At 43.6% G+C, this 27703-nt stretch overlaps 1 protein-coding gene across 1 annotated transcript in view; it reads right to left on the bottom strand.

The window, feature by feature from the left end:
• Window positions 1-27703, bottom strand: part of LOC118783826 (serine/arginine repetitive matrix protein 3-like) — a 49245-nt gene that overhangs the window by 19544 nt on the left and 1998 nt on the right. Inside the window, exons 2-3 of the mRNA XM_036537784.1 lie at window positions 8925-9166; window positions 1683-1784 (exon numbers count right to left, since the gene is read on the bottom strand). Of these exons, the coding sequence (XP_036393677.1) occupies window positions 1683-1784; window positions 8925-9166 (344 nt within the window). The remainder of the gene's footprint in view (window positions 1-1682; window positions 1785-8924; window positions 9167-27703) is intronic.

Consider the following 27703-nt stretch of genomic DNA (forward strand, 5'->3'; position numbering starts at 1 on the left):
TCTCAAGTGATTTATCACAGACAGAATAACCTCAAAAAGAGAGCGCATTTTGAAATAAACGGCATTCACGCACTCCTCTCTGGTTTAGGCCTGGGGTCTGCAATGGGAAACGCTGATGGTGTGCAGGCTAGCCTGGGGGGGTTGGGGTAAAAAAAAAACCCTTTCATCCTGATTTTCACTCCCCTGCACTGATGACCAGCCAGGCGTCCGCGCCCCTGGCGATTAATTCACCGCAGACATCACAACGCTCTGTTGGGGAGCGCTTCTGTGAAGCTTTCCCTCTGAACCTTTTATTCGAGGAGCCACAGAATGCTTCCCTATCTCCCAGCAGCCCGGGCACACCTCACTGCATTTCAGTAATTCCCAGCAGCACTTTACCCCAACGCCTGACTCAAACTCGTAATCATTTCAAGGTAAGGCTCCACTGTTTTAATTTGAAAATTCACTGCTGTAAAGACAATTCAGTTTTAAACATGATTCTGACAGCTACAGCTGTTAGAGGAGTGAGTAGAGTTTGACAACCTCATTCTCCTAAAAGAAAGATATATAGTAAACGTTGTTGTTACATGTTTCAAAACCTTTACAAATATTTGAAACATGCAGTCAGTATAATGTAATTAGTTGGATATTAAGTGTCATATCAGAGGGAGAGGCGTCACTATACAGAGGTATCTACATGTATATTGTATATCTTCTATGACTCAGTGTGGTTGTGAATGGAAAGGTCAGGTCAGAGAGCTCACATGGAGTGCTTGGATGCTGTCATGTGACTAGATGCTGACACGTGCATGACATCACATACAAATGTGCCCCACTGATGCCCTGCCCTTTCTCAAATGCTTATACAAGACACCTACTTAGTTTTTCCTACTCTTCTGAGAAATTGCTGACTTTGATGAGTTTGATGCAGTACCCTGATGTTCAAAAAGCAAGGCTGGCTTCTTAAATCATTATAACAACTCTCAGCTAAAATGATGAAAGCGTTCATGAATGAAAAATGAACAAAGAAAAAACATAAAGGAATGATCTATGAAGACGGCCTGGGTAGAAACCCTAACCTGCAGGTGGAATTCCATAGCGATATGCTCACAATTCCTATATGAAACAACCAGAGCTGGAGAGAGCTGAGATACATGAAAAATGACTCTTCTCTCCTCTTGTTCTCTGTTCAACCCCTTGTTGTGATGGCATCTTTGCCCTTAAGTCTGAACCGCAATGACTCAGGAGAGAAAGGGAAAAAGACGAACGCAGTTGACTCTGTAACGCGTGGTGTGGACGCACACTATTTTTTTGTCTCCTTTTGCCAGAGAAAGCTGCGACATTAATTAGCACATAATCGTAGACTGTAATTGCAAAACACCTCTCTTCATCCATGTGAATATTTCAGTATGATCTGCACTGATTGTTTTGACAAGGTTGTTCACAAATATCTTTGTTTTCATTACTATCTCTTACTCTTTGCAGTTTGGGCTACAACACAGTGCTGACTCAGCTGTTGTTCCCCTCCCTCTTCAGCAAACACCCTCATCAGGTGGGACTGAGTCCTTCCACTGTTTGCCCCAGAGATTTGTCCCTATAGGTTACAATGTTAACCTCCCCCAGGAAGTCAGGTTTGACATCTGACCAGGGTGTCTGTGTGGGAGGGCACGGGAGGGGGGAGCCAGGGTGAGTGTTTCACTCACGTCTGCCACCCGCTGGAGCCTTCCCTGGTGACCACGCCCTCCTTCTCCATCAGCATCTGTCGGAACGTGCCCACCTTCTGCTTGATGTCCTCCTCGGAGTACCTGAGCCAACAGGGAAAGAATCCAGTAATGAGCAGCTGTGACACTGTGCATCACAGTAAGCATTCCCTCTGCATCATATGGCTGAGAAAACAGTATTTTGGGTTCCCTCTGCCTCATACAGCTAAAAAAGCACACAGTAGCTTGGGTTCCCTCTGTGAATGGCTTATGAAAAATCTAGCAGTGATGGGTTTCTATGCAAACATTTTTAAAAGGCTGCTGCTGTCTCAAAGGTTTAACATTCATAAACTGTGGCTCAAATAAAAATGTTGCAGCTTGGCACCTCATTCTGAGACCCTCATTAATTTGGAGTGCTGGATTGATCTAAAAGAGGCCAAAGTCTGAGCTAGAACAGTGGTTATTGGGCTCACTGGATCATGGTGTCCTTTAAATTACCTACTGCAGGCCCTCTTTTGCCTGCAGTCTGTGAACACTGAACTAACAACACTGTGTAGGGACAACACAGACAAGACATGATAGCATCTATTACTCCATGTGACACCATGCTGTTTGCCTTATTATCGCTGAAGGAGGTGCACTGTGTATCCCATTTATCACTTTGAAGGTTACCCGGGAGACAATGGAGTGTGCTCTGTTCGGTGGGACACATGACATTTGCACTGGAGTACAACATATAACATGAACGTTTCATGAAACGGGAAACAAAAATGTAGGGTTTTTAGGGAAATACGCCCATTTGGACAAAAAAAAAGTACACAGGAGGAGGCACATTGTTTGGAAGAATCAATCTTTATTCCCAAAAGAAAGCAAGGAGCCTGCCAAAATCAAAGCCCACGCACGCAACGTAGTAAATGGCAAACAGACCAAAGCAGTGTCAGTTAAACGGCAATCCTTATCTAAAACATTCATCCCCTCCCTAAAGCTATTTGTGTAGAGTGACACTCAAATGTCACTGTAATATCATAACATTTGGCAACAAATCATGTCCCCTCTCATAAACTGACACTCACACACATCTGTATCTGTCATAGTGATTTGCTAAACTGGAAAACTGTTATAATTTCAGTTATAATCTGAGGATATCATCAGTCTTGTGCGATTTGTCATGTCTTTGTGACGCTTTAGAATTGAAGCAGAATAAAGACATGAGACTGCAACTGAAACCACCATGGCATACAGCACAGAGCCTAGCTTCTGTGAGGCCAGCCATTTCACCATGCCAAAGCTCTAAGCCATCTCTATGACTACCTGACTGACAATTTTAAGTCTACATATATTGTACAACCTCAGTATATATCGTACAACCTCTGTAAGGCCCTTGATATAAAATGGGCAATGTGTTTTAATCTGTGTACTGCTCACTAGAATATGTGATATTCTAAACCACACAATTCACAATAAAGACTATTTTTAAATTTAGTAGACCACTCGTAAGACATGATTTGTTGCTGTTTGAAAGAAGATACAAACTGCTCATCTATCTCTGCATCTACCTGTACAAAAGGACACACATTTCATAATATCATGCTGAGAAGGATAGGCTGAATGTTGTTGCTCCAGGTAATCATAACAAACTCCTGACGGAGTGCAGCTGGCTGGCGGGGGGTGATGGCCAGGATGGTAAGGTCACTGGCTTTAATTGCAGCCTTTCTCCCCCTGAGAATACCCCAGGCTTCCTGGTGCTGGTGAAAAATCAGGCATGAGGAAATCTTGGCATTCCAGCCTGTTTGTCTGCGAATCAGAATTCTGACCACATGTACTGTGAATTGGAATTCACTGTCGGAAAACATACAGTAGGTCTACCTGAACATATAATGTACAGACCTCTTAGTAACAATTCAATGTTCGTTAAGCCAGGAGGTCCTACAGAGACCCCCCTGAAACACTGGATGTGTACGTCTCAGAGTTATCTCTGGATGGAGAGAGAGTCAGGATGGCTCTGTTTGGTCCCCCAACACATTTTCCTCTCCTGTTCAGACATGATGGCAACAGATCGAAACTGCAGCTCTGCAGGTCGATGGGAACATTTTCATTTACTTGTTAAACGGCTGCCTCTTGCTGTCAGGAGGCCCTAATATTTAATGTGAGCTTCCCTTCACCTCAGCCTTCATTACTCTGTGATAGTTCAGGCTCTGTGCTGCTGTAAGTACAGCCAGGAGGGTGTATTTTTTTTATCCTGCCACCCCCTCTCCTCCCCACAGACCTCTGTAATTGCACAGTATTTTGACACAGTCATAAAAACAACTATGATCCCTAAGCTTCATGTGTACATTTACTTTACAAATGAGACGTTAAAACTCAGCCCCCTGCCCACCCAGTGTAGAAAGTCTTGAGGAAAAGGAAATGAAATCTATGACTAGCCAAATGGAGAGAGTACACTGCATTATTCTGAAGGCTCTTTAAATGATAATTTTATACCATTTACTGATTTTAGGTTACAAGCTGAAATCATAGAATTTCCCTAAATCATGCCAAATTGTCTTCTGAGAACTTTTCACCTTCAAAAAATACTTGGAATGATTTTTTTGCCTTCACATGACCCTTGATAAATCTAACTTCCAGTTTTGTCATGGTAGTTTTTTTTTTAATGACAAGCAGGAAGAAAAGAAAACATCACTCTCTTTCCTGTCATGTGATTTGGACCCTGTTGTTTAGCAGAAAGGCAATGGTTCACATATTGATTTTAGAATGCTATTGATTCATCTTATCAGATCCTTCCACCGTTTTAAACTGTGGTGGTCTTTAGGCATCTGTAAGATCACCATCTGGGCTATTTGCAGAGAGGTGGACAAAATCAATCATGTGTCATTTGTGCCTGAGTTTAGGTGAAATCTCCCCAATGGCCTAGACACCAAGTACAGCACCATTCAAAATAAACAGCTAAAGCTAAAAAAGAAATCAGTATAACAGCACTGAAAGTAAAAAGAAAATTCCTCTAAAGCCACTATGAAAATAAGATGTAACAGTGGGCTCTGTGAATAATAACCGAAATATTGTTGGGAAATGTAAATGCATGTAATGTAATGTAATGTAATGAAATGTGTAATGTGTGTAGCATGCAATCTGTCTAGCACCCTCATCTGGTAAAATGCTAAGAAGCTCACAATGTGGATGACCTTTGTACAGAGATCTGGCACACGCTCACAGAAGTTTGTGCTGTTGGCTTTCCTTCATTGCTTAAATTACCGTAATGTCAGAAAAGGTGCACAACACCAGTGTTGTTGCACTTTAAGAAACAATGGCATGTAGCAATGGCATGTAGACATAATTTTGTTAAATAATTACTCACGGTACGTAACTAACATGTTGATCCCTATAAATAGCAATTACAATGTAGTTACCGTGTAATGGAGTGCAGTTACACTCTTGTTACCTAATTACTTACAGTGTAACTACACTGGTATATGTGCAACTTCCTAGTAGAATGAGGAGAGAACAGGAGAATCAGTGGGCAGCCAGTGTAGGTGAACACAGGGGAGACCATGAGGAGGTCATTATTACACTTACTCACACACACACACACACACACACACACACACACACACACAAACAATACCTACTTAGTTAGAATTATTATATCAAATTTGCCTTAGCTGGTAAGTAACATTAGAATAACACTATTCTAGTACTATTCAGATATTAGAAAGAACAACATTGTTAGTTAACATTCTGCAGTATGATGAATGGTTTATTGTTTACGATTTCCTACTTATTTCACTTAAATGATCAAGCATTGCTTTTTTCTCGAACATATCTCTATTATCTGGAAGTTAAAACTCTATCAATATCGTTAACCCAATCACATCAAAGATTCTCCGAGGAAGCTAATATGATACTTGGAAATTTGGATCTGTTTCAGATGCTGAGATATAATTAGATCTGAAGGTTTCAGATCTCTACTGTACAACCTATAATCGCGTACCCAGTCATTACTTTGCAATTAATGGCCTAATGGCATATATTCAGTGATATAAACAATTAAAGACGTGTCAAATCCCCACACTCAAGAAGACAAGTATAGCTCGACTGTTTTAGCTACTACTGAATCCATTGCATGCAAAATTGCCACTTCAAAGACCACACAACGACAGTGGCATATCCAGACTGTGAACGATACAGTACATCGTGGGTAGCAGTGTAGCACAGTGGCTAAGGAGCAGGATTTTTTAACCAAAAAGTTGCCGGTTCGATTCCCTGTTGGGATACTGCTACTGTACTCTTGGGCAAGGTACTTAACCCACAATTACCTCAGTAAATATCCAGGTGTATAAACAGATACCATTGCTAAAAAAAAAAGCTGTAAATTGCTCTGGATGAGAGCATCTGCTAAATGTCAATAATGTAAAAATGCTGCATTACATTATATTATTGGCATTTAGCAGATGCTCCTATCCAGAGTGACTTACATAGGTTACAATTTTTTATGTTACCCATCTATACATCTCAATATTATTATTCCCTACAGTGAGGTAACTAAGCAAAGGACATGATGCCAAGCACTGGATATCAGAAACAATACAAGCACAGAATGGTGTTGTGTGAAGTCAGGCTTCGTTTGTTTTAATTCCTCACAGAGGCATTTCCTAATAGAATCACTCCGACTTCATTTCCCCACAGGAAAACATTACCCCTGTTCCTCTCAGAGCGGATCTGAAGCTTTTATTGGACATCAGCTGCAACAGGGAGGCTTGTGTCTCTAATACACCAGCAGTGTGACAGATCAGTTTTGATAAAGAGCAGAAATAAGCAGGATAAAGGCGGCCCTTTTCTCTTTTATGGGGATCACAGTAGCCTCCTGCCTTCCCTATGGTAATGCCTCAGCCATGCTAATAATTCTGTCTTCACCAGCCCTCTCCACTGTGGCACATGACACAGCTCCACAGCACATACAGAGGGAGGGCCATGATGAGTGGAACCTACACGCAGAGCCAGCCAATCAGAGGGCTCCCTGACCTCCCTGAGCCCAATAATGAAGGCATCCATCCCACTGCCGCTGCCTTTTAATTGGCTCCCAGGGTGAAGCTCTTCCTCTGTAGTCAGCCCTGACAGTAGCTCCACATCGGCTGACTTTCTGTCCTAAACCGTTGTTCACTGACCCTCCTTTAGGAGCCACGGGGATCAGATTTTTCAACTGCATCTAATGACTCTTCCGCATATATTTCTTTGAAGGCCCTGCCCTGAGGTGAGTGGGTGTTGAGAGAGGGGCGATGCAGGGGTAAAAGTTTAACACTCCTGCAGAGCGGTGCGGTATAGTGCACTGTTACACCACATTTTCAAGGCTTATAATAACCACATAATAACCATAATCACTAAACTATATTATGACCTTTGCAATGAGATGTTGCAGGTTCTTCTCACAGCCTTCAATTGTCACACGATTGATTGATATTTTTGGTTTCAAAACCCTTGAAATTAGAGTTTAAAGACAATTATGTGCACCACGATCAATTTACAGTTTCATACTTTGTGTTAAAATAGTTTGATTACATTCATTAAATTCCCAAACTGATACTCTACTACCACACCTCTTCAAAGTACGGTATCTGCATCTTTTACTCCATGCTTTCCGGTTTTTAATTCTCCCAGGAAGGAGCACTGTAGCTTTCCTCTAAAATGACACTATGTGATGCCAAAGAGGCCCACATTACCAGGCTTTGCAGAGCACTTTTAGAGAGGTTTAGATTTTAGCTTTTATCATTCCCTGGAGATGCCTAGCAACACGTCACCAAGACATATTGCTGCTTAGGAGTTTGACACCTGAATAAAAGGACCTTGGACTGCTTGCACATCATTATTCATTAGATATAGGAAGGGGAAAAATGCCAAACTGCCAAGCTCTTATAAAGGTCAATGATAAAATAAAGATGCTTCTCACTGACTAGATAAGGAAGACCTTTTCTGTGTAAGACTGTGGTCTGAGGACTGTGTGCTGGGTCAGCCTTTAAAGCTGGAGTCATTGCGTGCATGGCATCCATTTACATAACACTTCCTGGCTGACAGAAATCCAGTTCTGTATGCTGCGGGGCCTTTTTTAATGAAGATTCCACTCAGATGTGCAGTGAATTAATTGGACACTTTTAGTTAGATAGGGAAGTTTAACATTTTTTAGGTCACAGGAAGGGGACAGAAGGATTTAGAAAAAAATAATTATACTGCACTATAACTCAGTTTCTAGATTTCACCTCTCAGCGTCTTTATCATTAAAGGTTTTGCATATTAAATATATCCGATATTCACATTGTGTTATGCTGATATTCCTAAATGTGGGATTGTTAATTACAACACATATCTACATCTGCAAAATAGAAAATATTTGTCATTTATACAAAGAGAAAAAACATATATTCCAGCAGCTCTGACATAATTTTTTTTTGAAAAATTGCATTGCAGTGGCTGATTTTATGCAACAAAGAATAAATGATAACACTGATGCCACTTTGAGCAAATGTCTTAAAGGCAAATTGATTGCATTTCAGCTACAATTTCAAGCAGCTTCAGCTAAGTTTTGACGGCCCCACCATGCTGGTTTCTGCTTTTCAGCCCAGAATTATATGCCTTATAATGTATGAATTAGAATGACGAGTTGCCTTGGCAACCCATCTCTTCTCCTTTCACGTTCATGTACTTGTGTCTTGTAAAGGTTTTCAAAGAGGAGTGTGTCACATGCCTGAGAGTCAGCCTCAATGGAGATGGCGGTTCTGAGAGGGGCCTGTCTGGGCACTTACTGCAGAGCTGACTAAACCATATCAATAATGCCCCTTTCCAATACCACCAGTGCAATAATGAAATGCCACAGGCCCATAACATTTACTGAGTGAGTAATATTACAGATGAAACGTATCCCATTATTTCACAGTACATAGCAGTCTTGGCTACTCTTGAGGCGGCAGTGTAGCATAGTGGTAAGGAGCAGAACGCGTAAACCAAAGGTTGCTGAAGCACTGCTGTTGTACTTTTGGGCAAGGTACCTGAATACCAGAATTTCCACAGTAAATATTCAGCTGTATAAATGGGTAACGTGAAAAAAACTGTAACCTTTGTAAGTCACTCTGGATAAGAGCATGTGGTAAATGCCAATATTGGGCTTAATGTGACTTTGGCTCAGGCGGGTATGAGTGTCGGTTGGGGGTTGGGGTTGGGCGTAGGGGGTGTGGGGTTCCAGGGCCATGCCGTGAAACTCACCCCTGCTCCTCCATCATCTCCTGCAGCTCCATGCACTTCAGCTCCACCCTCCTCTTGCGCTCATGGTCCAGGATCTCTCTGTGAGCCCGTTTCACCAGCGCAGACTCCGCCTTCTGCACCCCGGGTTCGTCGGGCTTGGGCCTGCTGGAGGACCCCCCAGGCTGGGGCAACCCGTTGGCACCGTCCTGGGGCGAGGGCACCTTTGCCCCATCGTACATGGCCTCTGATTGGCTCCCACTATGCTGCGGGACACGGAATGGGTAGAGGGTCAGAGGGCTCGCATGAGCTGGCCTAATGCAGTCTGACAGCCTACCAGTCACTGTCAGACGGCTGAGCTCAAATCCTCAACAGTAACTCAAAAGTAAATATATGTATTACAAAAGAAAAACTATTATTAGAGACTGACAGATATCTCAGATTGGAACTGCAGGCTGTGGAGTAATTTTTGAAATATGTTGTTAAACAAACTGATTTATTCTGGATTGAAGGCAAATGTCAACATGCATTACTGTTAGTCTCCACATCAGCTACGAGCCCTGGCAGCCTGAGGGGAGGGGAGTTGTGTGTGTGTGGATATATTTATGTGTGCGTGGGTGTATGTATGTTTGTGTGTGTGTGTGTGTGTGTGTGTGTGGATGTATCTTTGTGTGTGTATGTGCTTGTGCGAGAGTGTGTGTGTGTGTGTGTGTGTGTTAAGATGCCAAATTCAGAATGTAATTTTACAACGTGTGATTACACTAATGCTCCTTCATTAACCCATGGCATTGTGTCCCAGTGGGTGAGTTTACCTTTGAAGGCTTTGAGTTAAATACCATGTTAAACATGACCAAAAATTATAAGGAAAATAGACAGATTTCAAAGAGATACATTAACAGACAAGTGATTCTCTATAAAATGCACCGGCTTTCCGGGTCAAGCACAGTGATGGAAAGCATTCTAGTATCAATCTGACCTGAGAAGAGTGCAGTGGGCAGCGGGGCTTAGAGCTGTGAAGGAAACTGTGGTGAAGAGGCAGTGCTGTGCTCTGGGGTATCGCATGGACAGAGGGGAAGCTGCAGGATTAATGAGGTCATCTTTCATGCAGAGGGTTTAATCAATACAGCTGCACACAGATCCAGGGAAGATTAAGCTCTCTCACAGGCACTACCTGTTACAGCATCCCTCCTCAGATTGGATTTCACCTCAACAAGAGCGGGAGGAGCAGCTTGCTTTGATGCACTTAGCAAAAATAATGTGCTTTGTTATAAATGAGCTGTCAAATCGACTGCGCGGGTAAAAAAATATCATAAACAAATGTGTGTGCATCGTGATGCACATATACACTTTGCAATTTATTATAAAGCTGCAATGCTGTCTGAGGGTAACAACATACTCTGCCTCTTGAAATAAAATATTTCAGTTATTTACCAGATGGAGAATCAGTGGCTGATATCAACACAGAAACCATGCTAAATGTAGTGAATCCAAACCTTGAAGCGCATCGTTCTGTATCTCCAACTAATTAATCTTTATCAGCTTCCAAAGGGGTCAATAGATATCCCACATATTACTATATAAATCCACTTCCAGCCTGATTTTTTTTAAATCAAGTGCAATGTTCCTACTTGTTGACAAAGGTTATAAGCTCAGTAGGGGTCTCCTCAATTTTCTCAAATCTGAAATCAATTAGGAAATGCACACATGTGCATGCAAAATAACATCAAGTGTGACTCTTTCAGAGAGAATGACAGGTAATGACAGCCATTTCCAAGATTCATCTACAACATGCATCTACAATTCATTCCAAGGAGGATGTGGGAAAGACAGCATGAGAGAATGAATGAATGCCAGACTGCATAGAACCATATTGATTACAGATGGTGTGAGGGGTTCAGTATTGCACATACAGCACCAGTCAAAAGTTTGGACACATCTGATGAAGATAATGAGAAACAAGCATCCAACGAAATTTTGATCTAAAGATGCTTAAATACTTGAAATATGTCTTTTAGGCAAATATAAATAGTGAAGTTGATACCTATGTATGAATTTCTTTAAAATAATTAAATACATTTTGCCTACTTTGAAAAAACAAAAATATAACATAGCTTTGATTCGTTTAACACTTTTTTTGTCACTGCATAATTCCATTTGGGTTATTTCATTGTTTTCATGTCTTTACTATTATTCTAAAATGGTAAAAATAAAGCCTTCGCTGAATAGGGGTGTCTAAACTTCTGACTGGTACATTAGAATTTGATTACATTCCCCGGCTCTGTGGAGTTCAGTATTATACATACAGTACGTGCATGCTAATTACATTCAATTTGAGGATAAAATAATCCCACAATTACTGAGGAAAGTAAAACAACTGCAGCACAGAAAATTATGCCATAAAACTTAAGCACGGGTAATTGAATTTGAAAATATGAAAATCATTGGAAACTCTTTTGTGACAAAGGGTGGGGGTGCCGTGTAATGAGTACATTACTGAATTTCCCATTTAATTAAGTCACCATACCGAGAGAAAACCTGTCAGAATGCAGATAAGGCAGCAACATAAGCACTTAATTGCACATGTTTTCATGTTCACAGAGGCAGAAGGTTGTCTGCATCTAATTCGCTGGGAGCTGCAGTTTTAATTGCAAGTTTTTCTCTAATGAGCACATGACAGACAGCCATTTGCTCAGGCTGTTTCTCTTCTACCCCTGAGATGTGCCTACAGCAGAAATGAATTGTGGTCTAGATTGTAAACTGTTCAAAAAGAGGGTTGATTCTTCAAGCTTCTTGGGGGTCAGAGCTGTGGCTACACCAGCAGTAACACCAGCAGTAAGTCACATATACTGAGGTGGTCCACAATTACAGCATGGCGGGTCTGAGATCTTGACCAATATCAAATGTACTTAGTTTCCCCAAAACACATAGTTGTAGAATAGAATAGCAGGGGCCTTATACCTCTACATATGGACCAACAGAAGCCAGAGAAAAAAACCTTCTGTTCAAAGAAAACCAGCTTCTGAAACTGCAACACAAGATACAGTATGAGGATGGAGCAGCAGAATCCTGGTCTTACAAAACACCCTTCCCAAAAATCTCTGCAACACTCATATTGACTGACACCTGCAACTGTTACAACAGCTGTGTGCGTGTCATCGGGGATGAGGGCATCCACAGCAAATAAACACAGAATTAACACAAGAATATGGTGCATAGCAGGAGAATGCTAGTCAGCCAACAGCAGCCAATTACTTTGCTAACTGTATGTGTGGGTTAGAGGGCAGCAGTGAAAAGCAACTCATTCAGGCAGTCTCTGGCCTCAAGACAGTGTTTAATGACCGACCTCTGCTAAATGCCACCTATGCAAAACAAAAATGGTGCATGTGACTGATGTAAACAGAATGCTTTGAATTAACGTGGTGAGAACTGGCACCTCTTACTGTGTTGATACAGTGCACTCGCCCCACATAAAAATATTTCCTTTACGATTAGTAGTAATAATATATGGTTGGATGGCATCAGTGTCTTGTATAACCTCAATACATTACTAATAAAGGTTTCAACAGAGGAGAGTTTGGCAGACTGACTTAAGACTTTCAAAATACTTTCAAAATATTTCCCTGTCACGGACCAGAAGCATGAAAAAGACATCAATACATGAGAAATGTAAGATCACTTTCCGCTCACAGATGTCTCTCTGCCGCTGTAACTATAAAGAAAAAACACTCCAGATTCATAACGTTCATAAGGAAATCACAACAAGGAAACAATCTGTCTTGACAATCTTCTTCTTCATTCGATTAAACCATTGAGTCTTTTTCAACAAAATGATGAACAACGACTGATTCAGAGGCTTCAGAACATGAAACCAAACCAAACCAGAACAGAAAGTTACAGATCTAACACTGTAATAAATAATCTTCTGCTGGAAAATAATTTCTGGAGTAGAGCATGGACCATCGTGAACCAATCAATCAGCTGGCTACATCTCAGATGTGTATACATGTACAAACGGGAAAGCTATGTTACCTGAATAACCACATATCTGCTGTATAAATGGATACCATGTAAAAACTAATGTCAGCCGTGTAAGTTACTCAGCTCAGTGGTGTCTGCTGAAATGCACTGTGATGTCATAAAGGCAGTTCTCCTGGCTGAGACGCAGTAGCTGCTCCCAGTGGACCTCTGCAGGAAGCGCATCACAGAGCCAGGGTTAGGGCTGGGGTGTGACACCAGGTCAGCCTCCAGCTTTATTAAACACCAACTCCAGTGAACTCCCAGTCACCATAGCAACAAACCAAAGTGACGACAGGTCAACCGCCTCACTCCGAGTGTTTGTTTCAACAAACAACAAATATAAGAAACATATTTATCTTAAGCACACCTCAGCTCCACGGGGACTGAGGAGAGAAGGCTATGTACAGTGATTTATTCCCCTTTCATGGTCCACTGCCTACAGGTGCAAGCGATTTCTTATTTACTACATGTGCAATGCATTGAGAGGAACTCTCTGGAGTGCTGTGGTTCAGATAGGATGGATGCTGTCCATGGTCCTGCAGCTCAACAGGGCTCGTCACTGCCCGTGTTGTTGTAGCTCTGGTGAGATGGATGCTGTCCATGGTCCTGTAGTCGTGGTGGGATGGACACAGTCCATAGGCCTGTTGCTCATGAGGTGTAGATGCTGTCCATGGTCCTGTAGCTCCGCGGGGACAAACAATGTCCACGGCAGAGGCGCACCACTATTTGCTGCCAGACTGGTAGAGGTGTAGGCCCTGCACTGTGTCACACTTACTTTCACACCACTGGCCTCCCATGAAGAGAAGAAGAGAGGCACAATGACCAGCAAGGTGATGCCACTTTTCTTGTTCTAAACCTCTGAACTGTATGACTTTTACAAGGGAAACTTCTTTACCCAGGCTCTAGATAGCAACCCTATATCTGACATTAATCATCTCCGATGAAGATTTTCTCAAAAAATGATTAAAGTGGTTACAAGTGAAACGTGTTTTATCATTAAAATGATTCCATTCCAACATGTCCAACATATCCTCTGCAATTCTTAGGAATGATAAAGTTTTATTAAACATTGCCTATTAATCAAGCAATTTTAATTTGTTATAGTGGGAGTGGGAAATAGAGAGAGAAAGAGTGAGAAAGGGAGTGGAAATAGTGAGAGAAAGAATAGGAGTGGGAGTGGGAAATAGAGAGAGAAAGAGTGAGAAAGGCATTGGGAAATACGGTGAGAGAGAGTGGGAGTGGGAGTGGGAAATACAGAGAGAAAGAGTGAGAAAGGGAGTGGGAAATACGGTGAGAGAGAGTGGGAGTGGGAGTGGGAAATAGAGAGAGAAAGAGTGAGAAAGGGAGTGGGAAATACGGTGAGAGAGAGTGGGAGTGGGAGTGGGAAATAGAGAGAGAAAGAGTGAGAAAGGGAGTGGGAAATACAGTGAGAGAGAGTGGGAGTGGGAGTGGGAAATACAGAGAGAAAGAGTGAGAAAGGGAGTGGGAAATACAGTGAGAGAGAGTGGGAGTGGGAGTGGGAAATACAGAGAGAAAGCGAAGCCAGAGAGCTGTTTCAGTTCAGTATTTTTTTTCTCTACGCCTTCCTGCGAGCTCTGTGAGCTTGCCACACGCTGAGCATTTCAACCCGATTCCACAGGGTTCAGGATCTCACTGCGCCCTGTCCCCTGTCTCACCTACACCACACTGATCTGGGATCAGAGCTCTTCTAAACCTGCCTCAGAGCATTCTGCCTTGCCAAGGTTGTGAACTCATTTCAAGCATGTGGAGTGTCGGATGGGTACCAGCAGTAACAATGAAATAGTATATGCATAGGCGTAGCAACGCAGAGGGGAAATAAGTGTACCGGTGCAGGATACCGTGTGCAGCACTTCAAAGGGTTTGAATATGCAACAGCAAGTAATGTTCTTTATACTGCATTCCCACTCCTGCATATGAAATCAGTACGGGCAAGCTGTTTAAGTGATTTATAAATGCTTGGGCAAAAATATCCACATCCATTACAGCTAGCTGGCCACATGTAGGCTGTTACAATTGATGAGCAATGCAGTAATTAAAATCTCTTTTTGGATTCCCATCATTGTTACTCAGCATAATAATGAATATGTTAGTCCAATAATATCTCTAACTGTAGATGGAAATAAAAACGCAAACAAAAATAGGATAATCGCTTAGGGAGATTAGCGTACACACAAATGAAAGCCTGCCAATTGTTTTGTTAGTTAGAGATATAAAACGGAAGCTGACTCTGTGTTCACATCTATTTCTAGACTGTCTGGAAAACAAAGCTGGGACAATGACAGAGAGCGCTCGGGAGACTGAAGTCATTTTCCATGGTGCCAGAAACACTAAACATTTAGTGTTTAATGTTGTTTTAATGGGTCACTGTCTGGCACTGTTAGGGATAAACTACGGCACACTATGATTTGAGGAAATGTTGCTTTTATAGACAACTGTTAGACTCTAAGCTCATTTTAGTATGAGGTTAGGTTAATTGCTAAAGATAATTTCTGGGCACATTTTACTGTGATATGCTGTTATTGTAGCACTGATTCTTAGCACTGTTTCTCTCAGAATGGTGCCTATTTACCTGCCATTCTGCTTGGATAATGAGAGTAACATCCTTCTGTCTGATGACAGACACCATACAGCAGCCCATGAGGGCATCATATGAGGGCATCACTGCGCATCACTGTGCTTCATCTCAAAGCAAACACTCTCTTCACTCTTTTTTCTATCAGATGTAAATCTGTTCTGAGACCAAGCTGACAAGCAAAAGGAGTCTGAATGCAAGAGGACAAACAGCATCAATTGCATCAAAAATATAAACTTGATGCGGCACGTGATCATGAAGAGATATTTTTTCTGAAAGTGGAGCTGTGCTGCCCTGAGCCCTTTGATGGTGTCCTCAGCTGCCTGCACAGAGGCACTCACTCAAGGTCGCAACTGAGCCAGAACATCTCTGGCTGGGAGGCAGCCGACCCCCTCCTGCCCACCTACCCCCCCCTCCCTCCTGCCCTCCCCCCACCCCGCAGGTAAGAACCCGCATCAGACAGGGACACTCTTGGACGCTGTCCAAGGAGAAGTAAGCTGGCATGCTGGGAAAGGAGAAACATTCTAACAGAGGACTGCATCAAAATGCAGTGCTCGATCGCTACAGAGAGAATGAAGGGAAACTTGTGTTGCGTAAGCTTAAAGGGGAGTAATGCTTAGGGTAGCACAGACTCTGTGAATCTGAACTCAAGGCTTCAGCCAGTCTTTGCATAAACGGAGAGAGAAAGGCCTGACTGCAGTTTTAAATACCTATGGCTATTTTTTTTGTAGGTGGATACTCAATAAATCTCTGCTCGGCTGTGGAGAGCAGAGAAGTGGTATTCTCTGCTGGTCATGTCGTGATGCTGTTGTGCAAATATTAAAGAGCATATTCTCGGCTTAATGAAAGGTTATTTTGGCAATGGCGAAAACACTGACACGAATAAGATGCACAAAATTTCCCACCTTTCCTGTTTTTTTCAAATAACTGGTTTAATTGACCTCAAATGTGAGTGTCATACTATTACCCTCTTCACTGTATCAGTTGACTGGAGTTCATCTGATAACTGCTACAGTACACAGGAAGAAGCCATGCTATGTACCGTAGACAAATGTGTGCAGTAAACCAATCACAGTCCTGCCTTCTAAGACTGCACACACTCCTAATGTTCATTCCCTCTCTATGTAGTCTCTGTCAACACTGTTAATTGTTTGACAGACTCCACTTCCACATGGTCATATCTGTGAACTCTCACTGAACTGCGCGGTTATGGAGTGGTCATAGAGTGCTCTTTACGCGGTCACTAGGCAGTCCCTGCAAGGTCCCTGTGAGGTCACTGTGTGGTCAGCGCTGCATGGCTAGTGGTATAAAATGAGGTTGTGTATAATTTCAGTTTCCTCGCATAATCCGGCAGCTCTCATCGGAGCCACGCTTTCCTTTGCTATTCCCTGGCACAGAAGCATCAGTGTCTGTGCCTCAGTCATGACAGGTTCATTTCCTGGACAAATTTAAACCATCATTATCCTTATCGCTGCTCTGCCTACCTACAACTTATCATCTGACCGAGTCCCTCGCAGCTTTATAGCGCTGGATGGCTGAGATTTTATGACACGTTATTATATTTGCTCATCTCTCCTAAGAGATCGCTGACATTAGGAGATTGCTTCATCTCATCTCAGAGACGGCTGCATGAAGTGAGCTAATAAAAGCTTGCTCCAGAAAAGGCGTAATCCCCCCTTTACATAATTTCACTCTTATTGCATTTTACATATAGCCAGAGGGAAAGTGCCTGCGGAAAACAACACCCCTGCCCAACAGAAGCACAGTGTAAGTCAGAGAGGAGGAACCTCTCAAACACAAATCTCAAACATTTAGTTAATATGATTATTCCACTCCAACCTGTCTTGTCAAACACTGCTGGTGCTACTGATGTCTACCATGTGTTCCACGCAAACACACACACACACACACACGCACACGCGTACACGTACACGCACACACACGTGCACATACACACACACACACACACACACACACACCCCTCCACTGTTGTCACATGACTCCTTTCCCTCAGTTTTCCCACCACTGAAAAATGAGGACGAATCATTCAGCAGTGAAGACTTCCTGCCTCCCACCCACGAGGCAGCAGTGGCAGACGTGGGGTCCTTGGGTCCCTCCATCACTGGCACATTGTGCTGTCACTGCACCCCTAACACCATGGGCCCGGGGAGAGTGACAGGCCATCATTCAGTGTGAATGGAGGGGACTTCCACAGACATGTACGGAATTGACAAATGTCGCATAACTCCCAATTGGCTATATGCACTGCAGAGAGGGTGGGGATTCGAATGCAATACGTGAGACCCCTCGCCATTGGCTTGTGTGTCACAGTTTTCTAATATTCGCACCAGGCTTCACTGTGCATTACCAGGCCAGAGCTCCATGGCAACCCAGGCTTTCTAACATTTACACATCACACACATTCACTACAACATTACTGCAGAAGTATGTACATATTAACCATTAGATCAGTGCATTATTACATTATTTTTATAGTGGTTTTATTATTTTTCTGTGCACATAGGTCTTCATTACAGGCGTAGCACAGTGCCTGTGGATTTCCTGCTGAAAGGGGAGGGTCGCCTGCGCGTTTTTGACAGGCAGCTGCACATAAACACAAGGTGCTCTTATCCAGAGCTATTTACACATATCCATTTACACAACTGGACATTTTACTAAGGCAACTGTGGGTTAAGTACCTTGCCCAAGGGTACAGCAGCAGTGCCCCATTGGGGAATCGAACCAGCAACCATTCAGTCATGAGTCCTCCTTAACCACCATGCTACACTGCCACCCCAGTCCGCTACAGCATATCCTCCATGTCAGGGGCTCTCAGCCCTTTCACTGATAATAGATATGCAGATAAAAGACAGGCGCATTTTTGGCCAGCTCTCCTCTACTCGCACTCCCTAAGACACATAAGTCACCTGCCCTCCGCCCACAGGGACTGAGGCATTTCTAATCTCATCCTCGTGTAATCACACCCCCTTTCCCCACATCACAAGCTCCTCAAGGTGCCACTGCTGAGGGCTCCTTATTCTCCCCGAGCCTGCTGTAATTAACACCCTCCACACTGCTGAGAGAAGACACCGAGGAGGAGGAGGAGGAAGAAAATGAGGGCCCCCTTTTTCTCCATGTTTATTTGTGTGCATATCAAATGGGTCCAAAGAGTTGCTTCCATTCTACGCTGGTAATGTTACTGCTCATTGGACATATAGGATCACTCAGTGTTCATTCTTTGATACAGCTAATCATGTTCAGTGCATGTTTCATGACTAATGTGTTACTACCTACGCCATGGCTGATTCTCTTAGCCAAAGCAGATGTACCCTCCGCACTGCATTAGCACCTTGCTTTCCAAACCAACAATCTGCAAGTTGTCCTTTTACTTGCCCTTTATCTGCGCCTCTGAAAGGGCTGTTTTTTATCTGCAAATAAAAAAAAAAAAACAAGGAGAATAAATGCTGAGGAGGAGTCAAAAGTCAACGTCAGAGACAGAACACAAGGTACCTCCTACCACGAGCATAACCTTAGACTATCAGATCAACAATCCACTCACACACAACAAAGATGTGTGCTCCGCCCTCTCCAGAAGCATGACAGTGCCGGTGCAATTATCTGCACAAAGGGCCGGAGGTTTCCGCTGAAGCAATACGCAAGGTTCAGCGAACCTAAGTAAACGCATTCATCAAGCTCAGGCCCATGCACCGCAGGCGTCCCGTTTAATTGCCGAAAACATCAATCATCTAAGGAGGCCAAATGCGCTGAAGGACGTCTGGCCGCCACGTGCCAAAACAAACAAACGCTACAGCCGAGAATGTAAAACACAAGGATATCAGGAGGCTGATGTGGTGAGTAAATTTCCAGGTACATTTTGATGTGCCATTTCCACATGATGGATCTCTGATTTGCTCACAGAGCCTTGGCTCAACGCGTGAGCTTGCTGTTTGTCTGTGAGCTGACTTTGACTGTCCCTGATAGTCATCTTCAGGCCTCAATAACAGTTTTGTTCAACACAGGGCTGGTTCAACAGGATTTTTCCTGGAGTCAAAATCAAGGTCTTGGTCACCTTCCAGATCTCCACAGCACATGAGAAACATTGACAGGCCTGTGATGCCTGATATCTTCAACATGAGAGATGCAGACACACCCCATCCCCCGTGCTTGCCTCTCCACAAAAAGATCAGTTTTACCTGCCTACCACAAACTTTACACAGCGCATGACCTGTAAAGATATAAAGCAAAAGCCATCCCCCAGGTGCCTTCAGTATACTCTTTTTGCACTCCAGACCAGCCACAACTACTGCTAATCACACCTTCATAAGGCTTTCAAAAAACATTCATAACACTTTCACGAGCATGACATTACAGCATTAAAAGGCATTCTTCAGCAAACACAGTGTTTCACGATGGCCTTTATAGTAAGCTCATGGATATTAATCACACTTTTTCAATTTATGCATAAATACGTGTCCCATAAGTCTGCGTGCTCTAGAATGTTCAACAATTTAACAACTGCTGTTCTATGCAAGGTGTTATGCAAGCTTTATGGGGATTGTCTGACACTGTACTTAATATAGACAGTGGCATAAAAAATCCAGCTGAAAAGCACAGGCTTCTGCGTTCCTCTGTGGCCGTGAGACAGCTTCTGTGGGCCACACCGTGGTGGTAGGGGCACACTCCACAGCTGAGCTGCTAATGAAACCACACATGGCTCTCCCAGCACTTCCTGGTTCCATGCCTGACCGTGCAATCCATTTCCCCTGATGAAGCTTTAAGCAGACACATCTCCCTGACCATCCACTGAGTCCCTGGTAAACTTTCCACACTGTCACACAAAGTTCAGTTTGAAAGCGTTGTCCATGTGAATTTACAGAAAAGCAAAAACTCTCACAAAATCTAGGAACACTGAGTCAATGCCTACTCTAGAACTGATGAGCAGCACAGTCTATCTAAGCCTTCAGAAACACAGTAATGTCAACTGCGAGAAGGTTTGTTTGAGATTATTGAAAAATGAAATAAATTAAATAAAATCATTTAAACACTAATTCTCTGAATAAAGAAACTCAGTCCATTGGGCGCTGGGTAGCAGCAGTCAGGAAGTGAAGCTGAGTCCTACAACAGATTAAGGAAGACTGATTCAAGACCGAAAAGGCTGTCTCATCCATGCTTTTGTTAATGCTCTTTTTAATGGCAGCAAAAGCAATAGACAGACCGTTCGCAGAAACGTGGAGCTGTGCATTGACCACACCTCATCCGTCAGCGGAAACTGAACCGTCCTGGGCTCCGCTGCCTTTCTGCCCAGCGGAGACGGAGAGTTTACGAACGGCTGAGCTGAGATCGAAGGGAAAACTCGAGCGGCGCGTCAGGGCGGGCGGGAGGGCTCCCCATCTGTCATTTTCTCATCTAACACCTGACTTCACCGCTGCATCTGCCGCGGGAGAGAGAATAGGCCTTTATTAAAGTCCCGCCGTCTCTGAGGACTGTTTGTCTCCGATGTTTGCAGAGCCTCCTCTGTCCCTGACACCCCGCACTTTTAACCCCTTCGTGTCCAGCGTACCTGCCTGCAGGACTGTCACCGTCAAGGCTATGATTTGTTTTTGAAAGCGACAGTCATATCGTTTCAAGTATGTGACTTCAAAGTCCTGTACACAATTTTCTTCATTTTATCCATGTAATGGCTTTTTTTAATCATATTAACATAACAATAAAGCAGTGCAAATTCCAGACCAGAAAAAGCCATGAAAAACCACTAAGACCATAGAACAGCCTGCATTGTTTAACAGTTATGCTGCAGAATGCATATTATATATGAGCAAAATGGCTGAACATTGCAAATAGACAGTGAATTCAAATTGGGTAAAAAAAATTATAGTTTTCACCACCACCATAAGACACATATGAAATTTCAGCTCATTTGTTTCGCCAGCCTCAGAGACATAATACCTCCCTATACCATACTGAACAGAGAAAATGGTCTGCACTGTAATTACGTGGTACGATACCGTGCACCTCACAATATTTATAATTCATCAGCCCTAAATCACTAGCCTGTCCTCCTGCTCCAGAGAGTCTGGATGTGACCTTTTATTGAGGCGCACAGCAGAAAAAAGGGTGCGAAATTTCAGCTTTCAATAAGTGGTTCCTTTGTTATGAATAAGCCCTCTGAAAATAGCCTAAAAGCTGCATGGGACTCGAGCTAAGGGCCCTTCACTGCGGGATAGTTTGGGAATTGAATTTCAACTGAACAGGCAGGGCTGTAATCATCTCCACTATAGCTGGATGGGATTAAGGATAGTAATTCTGAAATGCCTCCACTCGTGTAATCCTATAAAAAGTGACTCTGGTGCTGAATAGGAGGGGACAAAGAAAATTATGCTAAATTTAACTCCACTATGGCACAGTAAGAATGAGGACTCCACATCAGGCAGCGTTCACTGAGCGGAACCCGGACCGCGGAACCCGGACCGCGGCACAGCACCGATCTGGTGCAAGGTGGTGCTGATGGGATTTGGGTCACCCGAACCGAAGCCTGCCCGCCTGCAACACTTACGACAGCCTTTGGTTGGAATAGGGTTTCCCCTGCAGAATCGCGTATCTCACTCAGGGCTGGTGCGGATGGGGAGGGGGGAGGGGGGAAGGGGGGGGGGGGGGGGGGGGGGGTCTGGGGGTGGCGGCTGCTGAAGGGACTGCTATGCTGGCAGGTTAGAAACTGCCAGGCAACAAGACAGAAGGAAACCGCTCACTGAAATGCTAACTCTCTGAGCAAACATGCAGCATCTAAAGCAAAGATTCTAATTCTCATCACACATATTCTCAGCAGAGGTTGCGCAAGGCTTCATTTTTCATGAAATCTATCCCATACTTGCAGAAAGTAAACATTCAGCTGAGTGAAAATATCGGCCGAGTGTAAAAAAACTACAGTACTGCGTGACAGGTGTGAAATCCATGGGATTGTGGGTGATAAAGAGGGTTTTTCTAATGCCAGGTTTGTTTGGAACAGCCTTCAGTACACACCGTGGCTGTGATCTTTTGATAAAGCTTTCCTCCTGCATAGTAAATAACAGAGTGTTCATACGGAGAGGGGCGTCTGTGATATTGATGAGGAGCCTCTCAGTTACCTTCAGCTTTCAGCACAGACAGATGCAGGGGATTAATGATCACATGCTAAGCAGCTGATACACAGTCATTCACAGCAATGAAATCAATGGATATTGTGAAGCTCCCCAGTCCTAACTTAATAACAGTAAACCACACACACACACACACACACACACACACACACACACACACACACAAAGACACACATGCACACGCACACGCACGCACGCACACACACGCGCACACACACACACACACACACGCACACACACACAGGCACACACAATTACACACTGACAATCCTGCAGCTCACTGCTTCTATTGGCAGGACAAACACTTCAGAGAGATTACTTCTCCAGTGAGCCATCGGTGTTTATTTCTCCAACAGTACGGCTATCACAGACAGCCTGCCTGTAACCAGGCCAACACTGCACACATCCATGGGCTAGCATTTCTCTCTTGGCTCTTGTCCAGTGAAACATCAATACAAGGAGAACCCAGGAAGAACCCAGCCTCGGCCAGTGAGCCTGGTTCTGACACGAGATATCAAGCATTTTTACAAGCATTTCATTCCCTTTCCCTGAGTATCACTGTGACAATCACTCCGATGCATCAAAAGTGAAGCCATATTCAAAGGAGGAAAACAATCTTACCACAACGACCAGCATTGCAGTTCTACACCACTATTCCCCAGGGAAGGGAGAGCCAGAGATCAGGTTGGGCGGGAGAGAATATGTCTGTGAGTCTGAGGTAGTCGAACAACAGAAGAATCGCAGGGGAAGGAGGGGGGGGGGGGGGGGGGGGCAAGCTGACTGACAAAAAAAGTTCCCCCGAAAACCACCTCCAATCTTTTCCTGATGCTGAGAGCAGCCATGCTTATTCACATGAGCCGTGCAGGCAGGTTGAGAGGACAGTTTGAAGCTCTCATACCACACTGCATCTCTGCTGCTGCGCTCTTCTGTGCTCATATCTGCCAAGGCATATGTCTGCCGCTTTGTGAGCCAAAATGTGATGTGTGAACCATGTGGGAGCCTAGCTCGTTTATAAGACCACACCACTAAGTGGTCTCCCCCACCCCTACAACACATGAGCTCTGTGGTAAACGCCACTGCAAAAAGATTCCTCTTCCTCTCCTTCACAAACACTGTCAGCTTGTACTCACAATGTATGCTTCATTATTCAGACATATTGGATGGACCTGTTTGTTCCAAAGAGGAACTTGTCTTTGAAACCAATGTCAGGCAAAACCCAAAAACAAGTCACCTAGTGAGAATACCTTTGTGACACACTCCAACGATTGCAAATTCAAACGCTATTTTAAACAGATTTTACTACTGCAGGGAACTGTATACTCAATGGACAGAGAGGCCAAGTAATTAATGTAGCATCTGCAAAAGTGCTGAATGGTAGAGCTTAAAATGGTCTATTTCACCATTTAGAACAAGGGCGTTATCTTTGTTCAACAGACATGTTAATATTCAACATTTTTGTAGGAAAGGTTCAGACCAAATATTAATGTCAGTTAAATGACCCAGACATAACAATGGGCTTTTGTTTTACATAAAGGAACCCCCTGAAACAAAAGACGTGTAGGTTCACTGTTGCATTGCTCCATAAAGAACTGGCGGAGAAATGTTTATTGGCTCTGATTTAAAAAGGAAAAAAATGGGTCTAACATTCCCTGCTTTCTGAGGAGAATACTAGGGCTGGGACGATATGCTTTTGTCACGATATGATATTATCACGATACTTTGGTCCCGATTCGTATTGCGATTCCGATATATTGCGATTCTACGAGTATTGCGATTCGATAGTATTGATTATTGCGATTTTTCTGGAACTATTTTTATTCGTGTCACAGTATTCAGCAGCCCAAGCGTTTAGAAGCACCCTCTACAGGCCTGTTGAAATTCCCGGCCACACTTGGCTCACATTTGTCAGTGAAAGCAATACAGCAGTGCAGCGCCACTATTACGCACATGACGTCACAGAGAGTATCGATTCTGGGAAGAAGTATCAATATTTAGTATCGTGCTATAAAAAAATCGCGATATACCATGAATCTTTTTTTTTTTTCCCACCCCTAGAGAATACACTGTGGAAAATCATCCATGAGCACTGAGAGAGTCTCTTTCCTCCTATCAGAGGATAAAGACAAGGGCAGCGGCCAGCTCCCGCTTCTTCCCACTGAGTCTAAGGGTGAATAAAGCCATCATGTCAGTGCGGCTCTCTGCTGAGCGTTTTAACCAGCCAGGGAGGACGGCGGAGGGGAAGTGATTTCCAGCTGGCTGGACAAGTTCCTTCTGCCTGTCGCCCTCTGTCGCCCTCCTCCTCCGCCCCACTCTGACGGGAAGTGACCCAGAAACCTCACCTGTCTCTGGCTGCTGTGTTTTTTTCCCCTCTCAGGCCCTGTCTTCCTGTACCACCACTGACAGCTTCCACTGAGCCCCAGAACAACTGCATGCAGCAAATGTGCAGTTCACTTCAGGTGTTCGAATTTCATCAAGATCGTGTTCTGGTATTATGCTCACTATGTTATAAGGGAGACTCTCCTAGCACACTGAATATCTTTACGTACTAAACAAGGCAGGCGTATTTTACATCTGGTCCCCTACAAAATCATATTTTGAAGAATCTAAATTTATATTTAAAATAGATTTTCTATGTCCGCATAGTTGATCTGTGGACCTAGGTCTGTAGAGTACAGGATGTATTTTTGTATGAAAACAATATTTCTGGGCATCATGCATGTTTTACAGGATTTTTTTATATTAACCTTTTAGGATAAAATGCTAGGCTGAATGAGCATGACTGTGACCATACTGTTTGGGAGTGATTCAGGTGTGTAGATTATCACTGTTCCAAAGTGCATATTGTACATACACATGTTCAGATTCCTCCATAACATAAACCTCTAGGAGCAGGCTCCTGCTGAGGTACAATGATTTTAAGTAGATTTCAATGGAAACATGGTTTTCAGGCATTGAAAGCCTCGCTGACAGACCACCACACCTGACTGCCGTGGGTGAAAAACATCCACGTTAATGGATGCACTGTAATAAATACCTTCTCCTACCATGGCCAGCAAATAAGCACCACTGAGCACAGTGCAGTGTCCACATCAGGCTCTTTCTCTCCGAGGTACAGGCTATTTAAAGACCTCTCATTGTAAGCAGCAACAATAGGAAGCCTAAGCATGACCGCAAGGGAGCTTCAGTGAGACAAATAAAACACAGTTAAAAATGACTTGTACTGAAGATGAGACGAATAAGAGATAGAAGCTAAATCGATAAAGATGTTTCTATTTACTACGGAACTGTGTATTTTATGTGAAATATATTTTTATTTATTCTGGGTTAAAAAGCAGTTCAGCTAGTATCACTTCATATAGCCCTGTGCCTGTGTATTTACTGAGTACGTATGGTATTGTATTGTAAGGCATTCCAGTGCCTTACGATGTGTATTTTTACTGCTTTGCCTCTGACAAAACAGCCTCTGGAAAGAAAGAAGGAATAAAGACATTTTCGAACCCCAGGTAGCGTGGCCAGATGCCCTGCACTGGATTACTACTATAGAGTCAGCACGGAAGCTCACCTTTGAGCAGCTTCTAAAGCGTAATACCAGTCCATTGTTAAATTGCTCTCAGTACTGCTGAGTGAAAAGCAAACAACCCCAGTGAAAATCTCCATAATACATACAGCGCCTTTAATCTATCCTTAATTCATGAATTTCAGAACCGGTTTAGTACAAGACTTTGATTTGGGGAAAGTAGGCAATAAACGGTAACCCACACTCAGTTAGTAACCAAAAACATTCTTCAAAAATGTCACATGGTCCATGAATGCAACTTGCTTAGGAAGTTTAAAAAAGAAACATTCAGACATACAGCAACAGTAATTTATTTAGTTCCCATAGTGACAAAACATGCGCAACTGCTGGAAGCCAGGTCATTTCAGAACTGCTTCTCTAATGTTGCAGTTTTCCATCTCATTTCAAATTAAAATGATCTCCATGGGTCATAATTACCACCCCAAAGAGACAACTGTATAAAAGCCAGGAGGCGTGGCATTGTGGATTCATTTCCGGTGGAGATTCTGTCTCACTAGAAAGTACAATAGATGAAAAGTTAACTGTACAAAGAGTGGATCCGCGTCTGCAGAAACTGGACACAGATAGGGAGGACACAGGCATGGAGTACACCCACTTCAGCAAACACAGAGACAGGATGTTCATAGCCCCAACCGGCCGGTACAGCATCCACAGAGTATTCCCTAATCCCTGTGTAGCATAGTGGTTAAGGAGCAGGACTTGTAACTGAAAGGTTGCTGGTTCAATTCCCTGTGGGGGCACTGCTGATGTACCCTTAGGAAAGGCACTTAACCCACAATATACCTCAGTAAATATCCAGCTGTGTAAGTGGATAACATTGTAAAAAAAAACCTGTAAATGATGTAAGTCACTCTGGACAAGAGCATCTGCTAAATGCCAATAGTGTGTAATGATCTACCACACCTCCAGGAAAGCCCGCGTATCGTCATTTTTATAATAATGCAACATGTCACAACACTGTAATGTCATAACTCTTCAAACGAAAAATATGACTGCACAAAAGCCAATCTGCCATAAACCTATGGAAGAGCATGCAGTACCATCAACTCGGTCATCAGGGCTGTGAGAGAGACTGCGAGAGGTGGGGGAGTCTCGTCTCCCAGGTCGCCGCAGGTACACAAAGCCCCCAAGGTGACCGCTTGCGGGCTCGTGTGCCGCGTCTGGCTGTGGTTCACAGCTGCTCCGCTGGGACCACAGAGGCAAAGCTCGGCTCCCCCCCCCCCCCCCCCCCCCCCCGCCAGGAAAGCCAAGCCCAGCTGCCCTCATTCCAGCCTATTGTCTGTTCACCTGAAATCAAACACTTGGCACCTTATTTAGAGGAGAGGTATCCACAGAGGCACCTGGGCCTGGAATTTGCACATGAACCAGGCTCGATTACCTGGGGACCTGGTAGGGACGTGTTTTATGTCCAGCGTAACGTTTTTTTCGACCTTGCCTAAAGCACACAGAACTGAGAGCAGCCGAGTACGTCACGCTGATAGAA

Source organism: Megalops cyprinoides, chromosome 9 (genome assembly GCF_013368585.1).
Source record: "Megalops cyprinoides isolate fMegCyp1 chromosome 9, fMegCyp1.pri, whole genome shotgun sequence".
Taxonomy (NCBI): Eukaryota; Metazoa; Chordata; class Actinopteri; order Elopiformes; family Megalopidae; genus Megalops; species Megalops cyprinoides.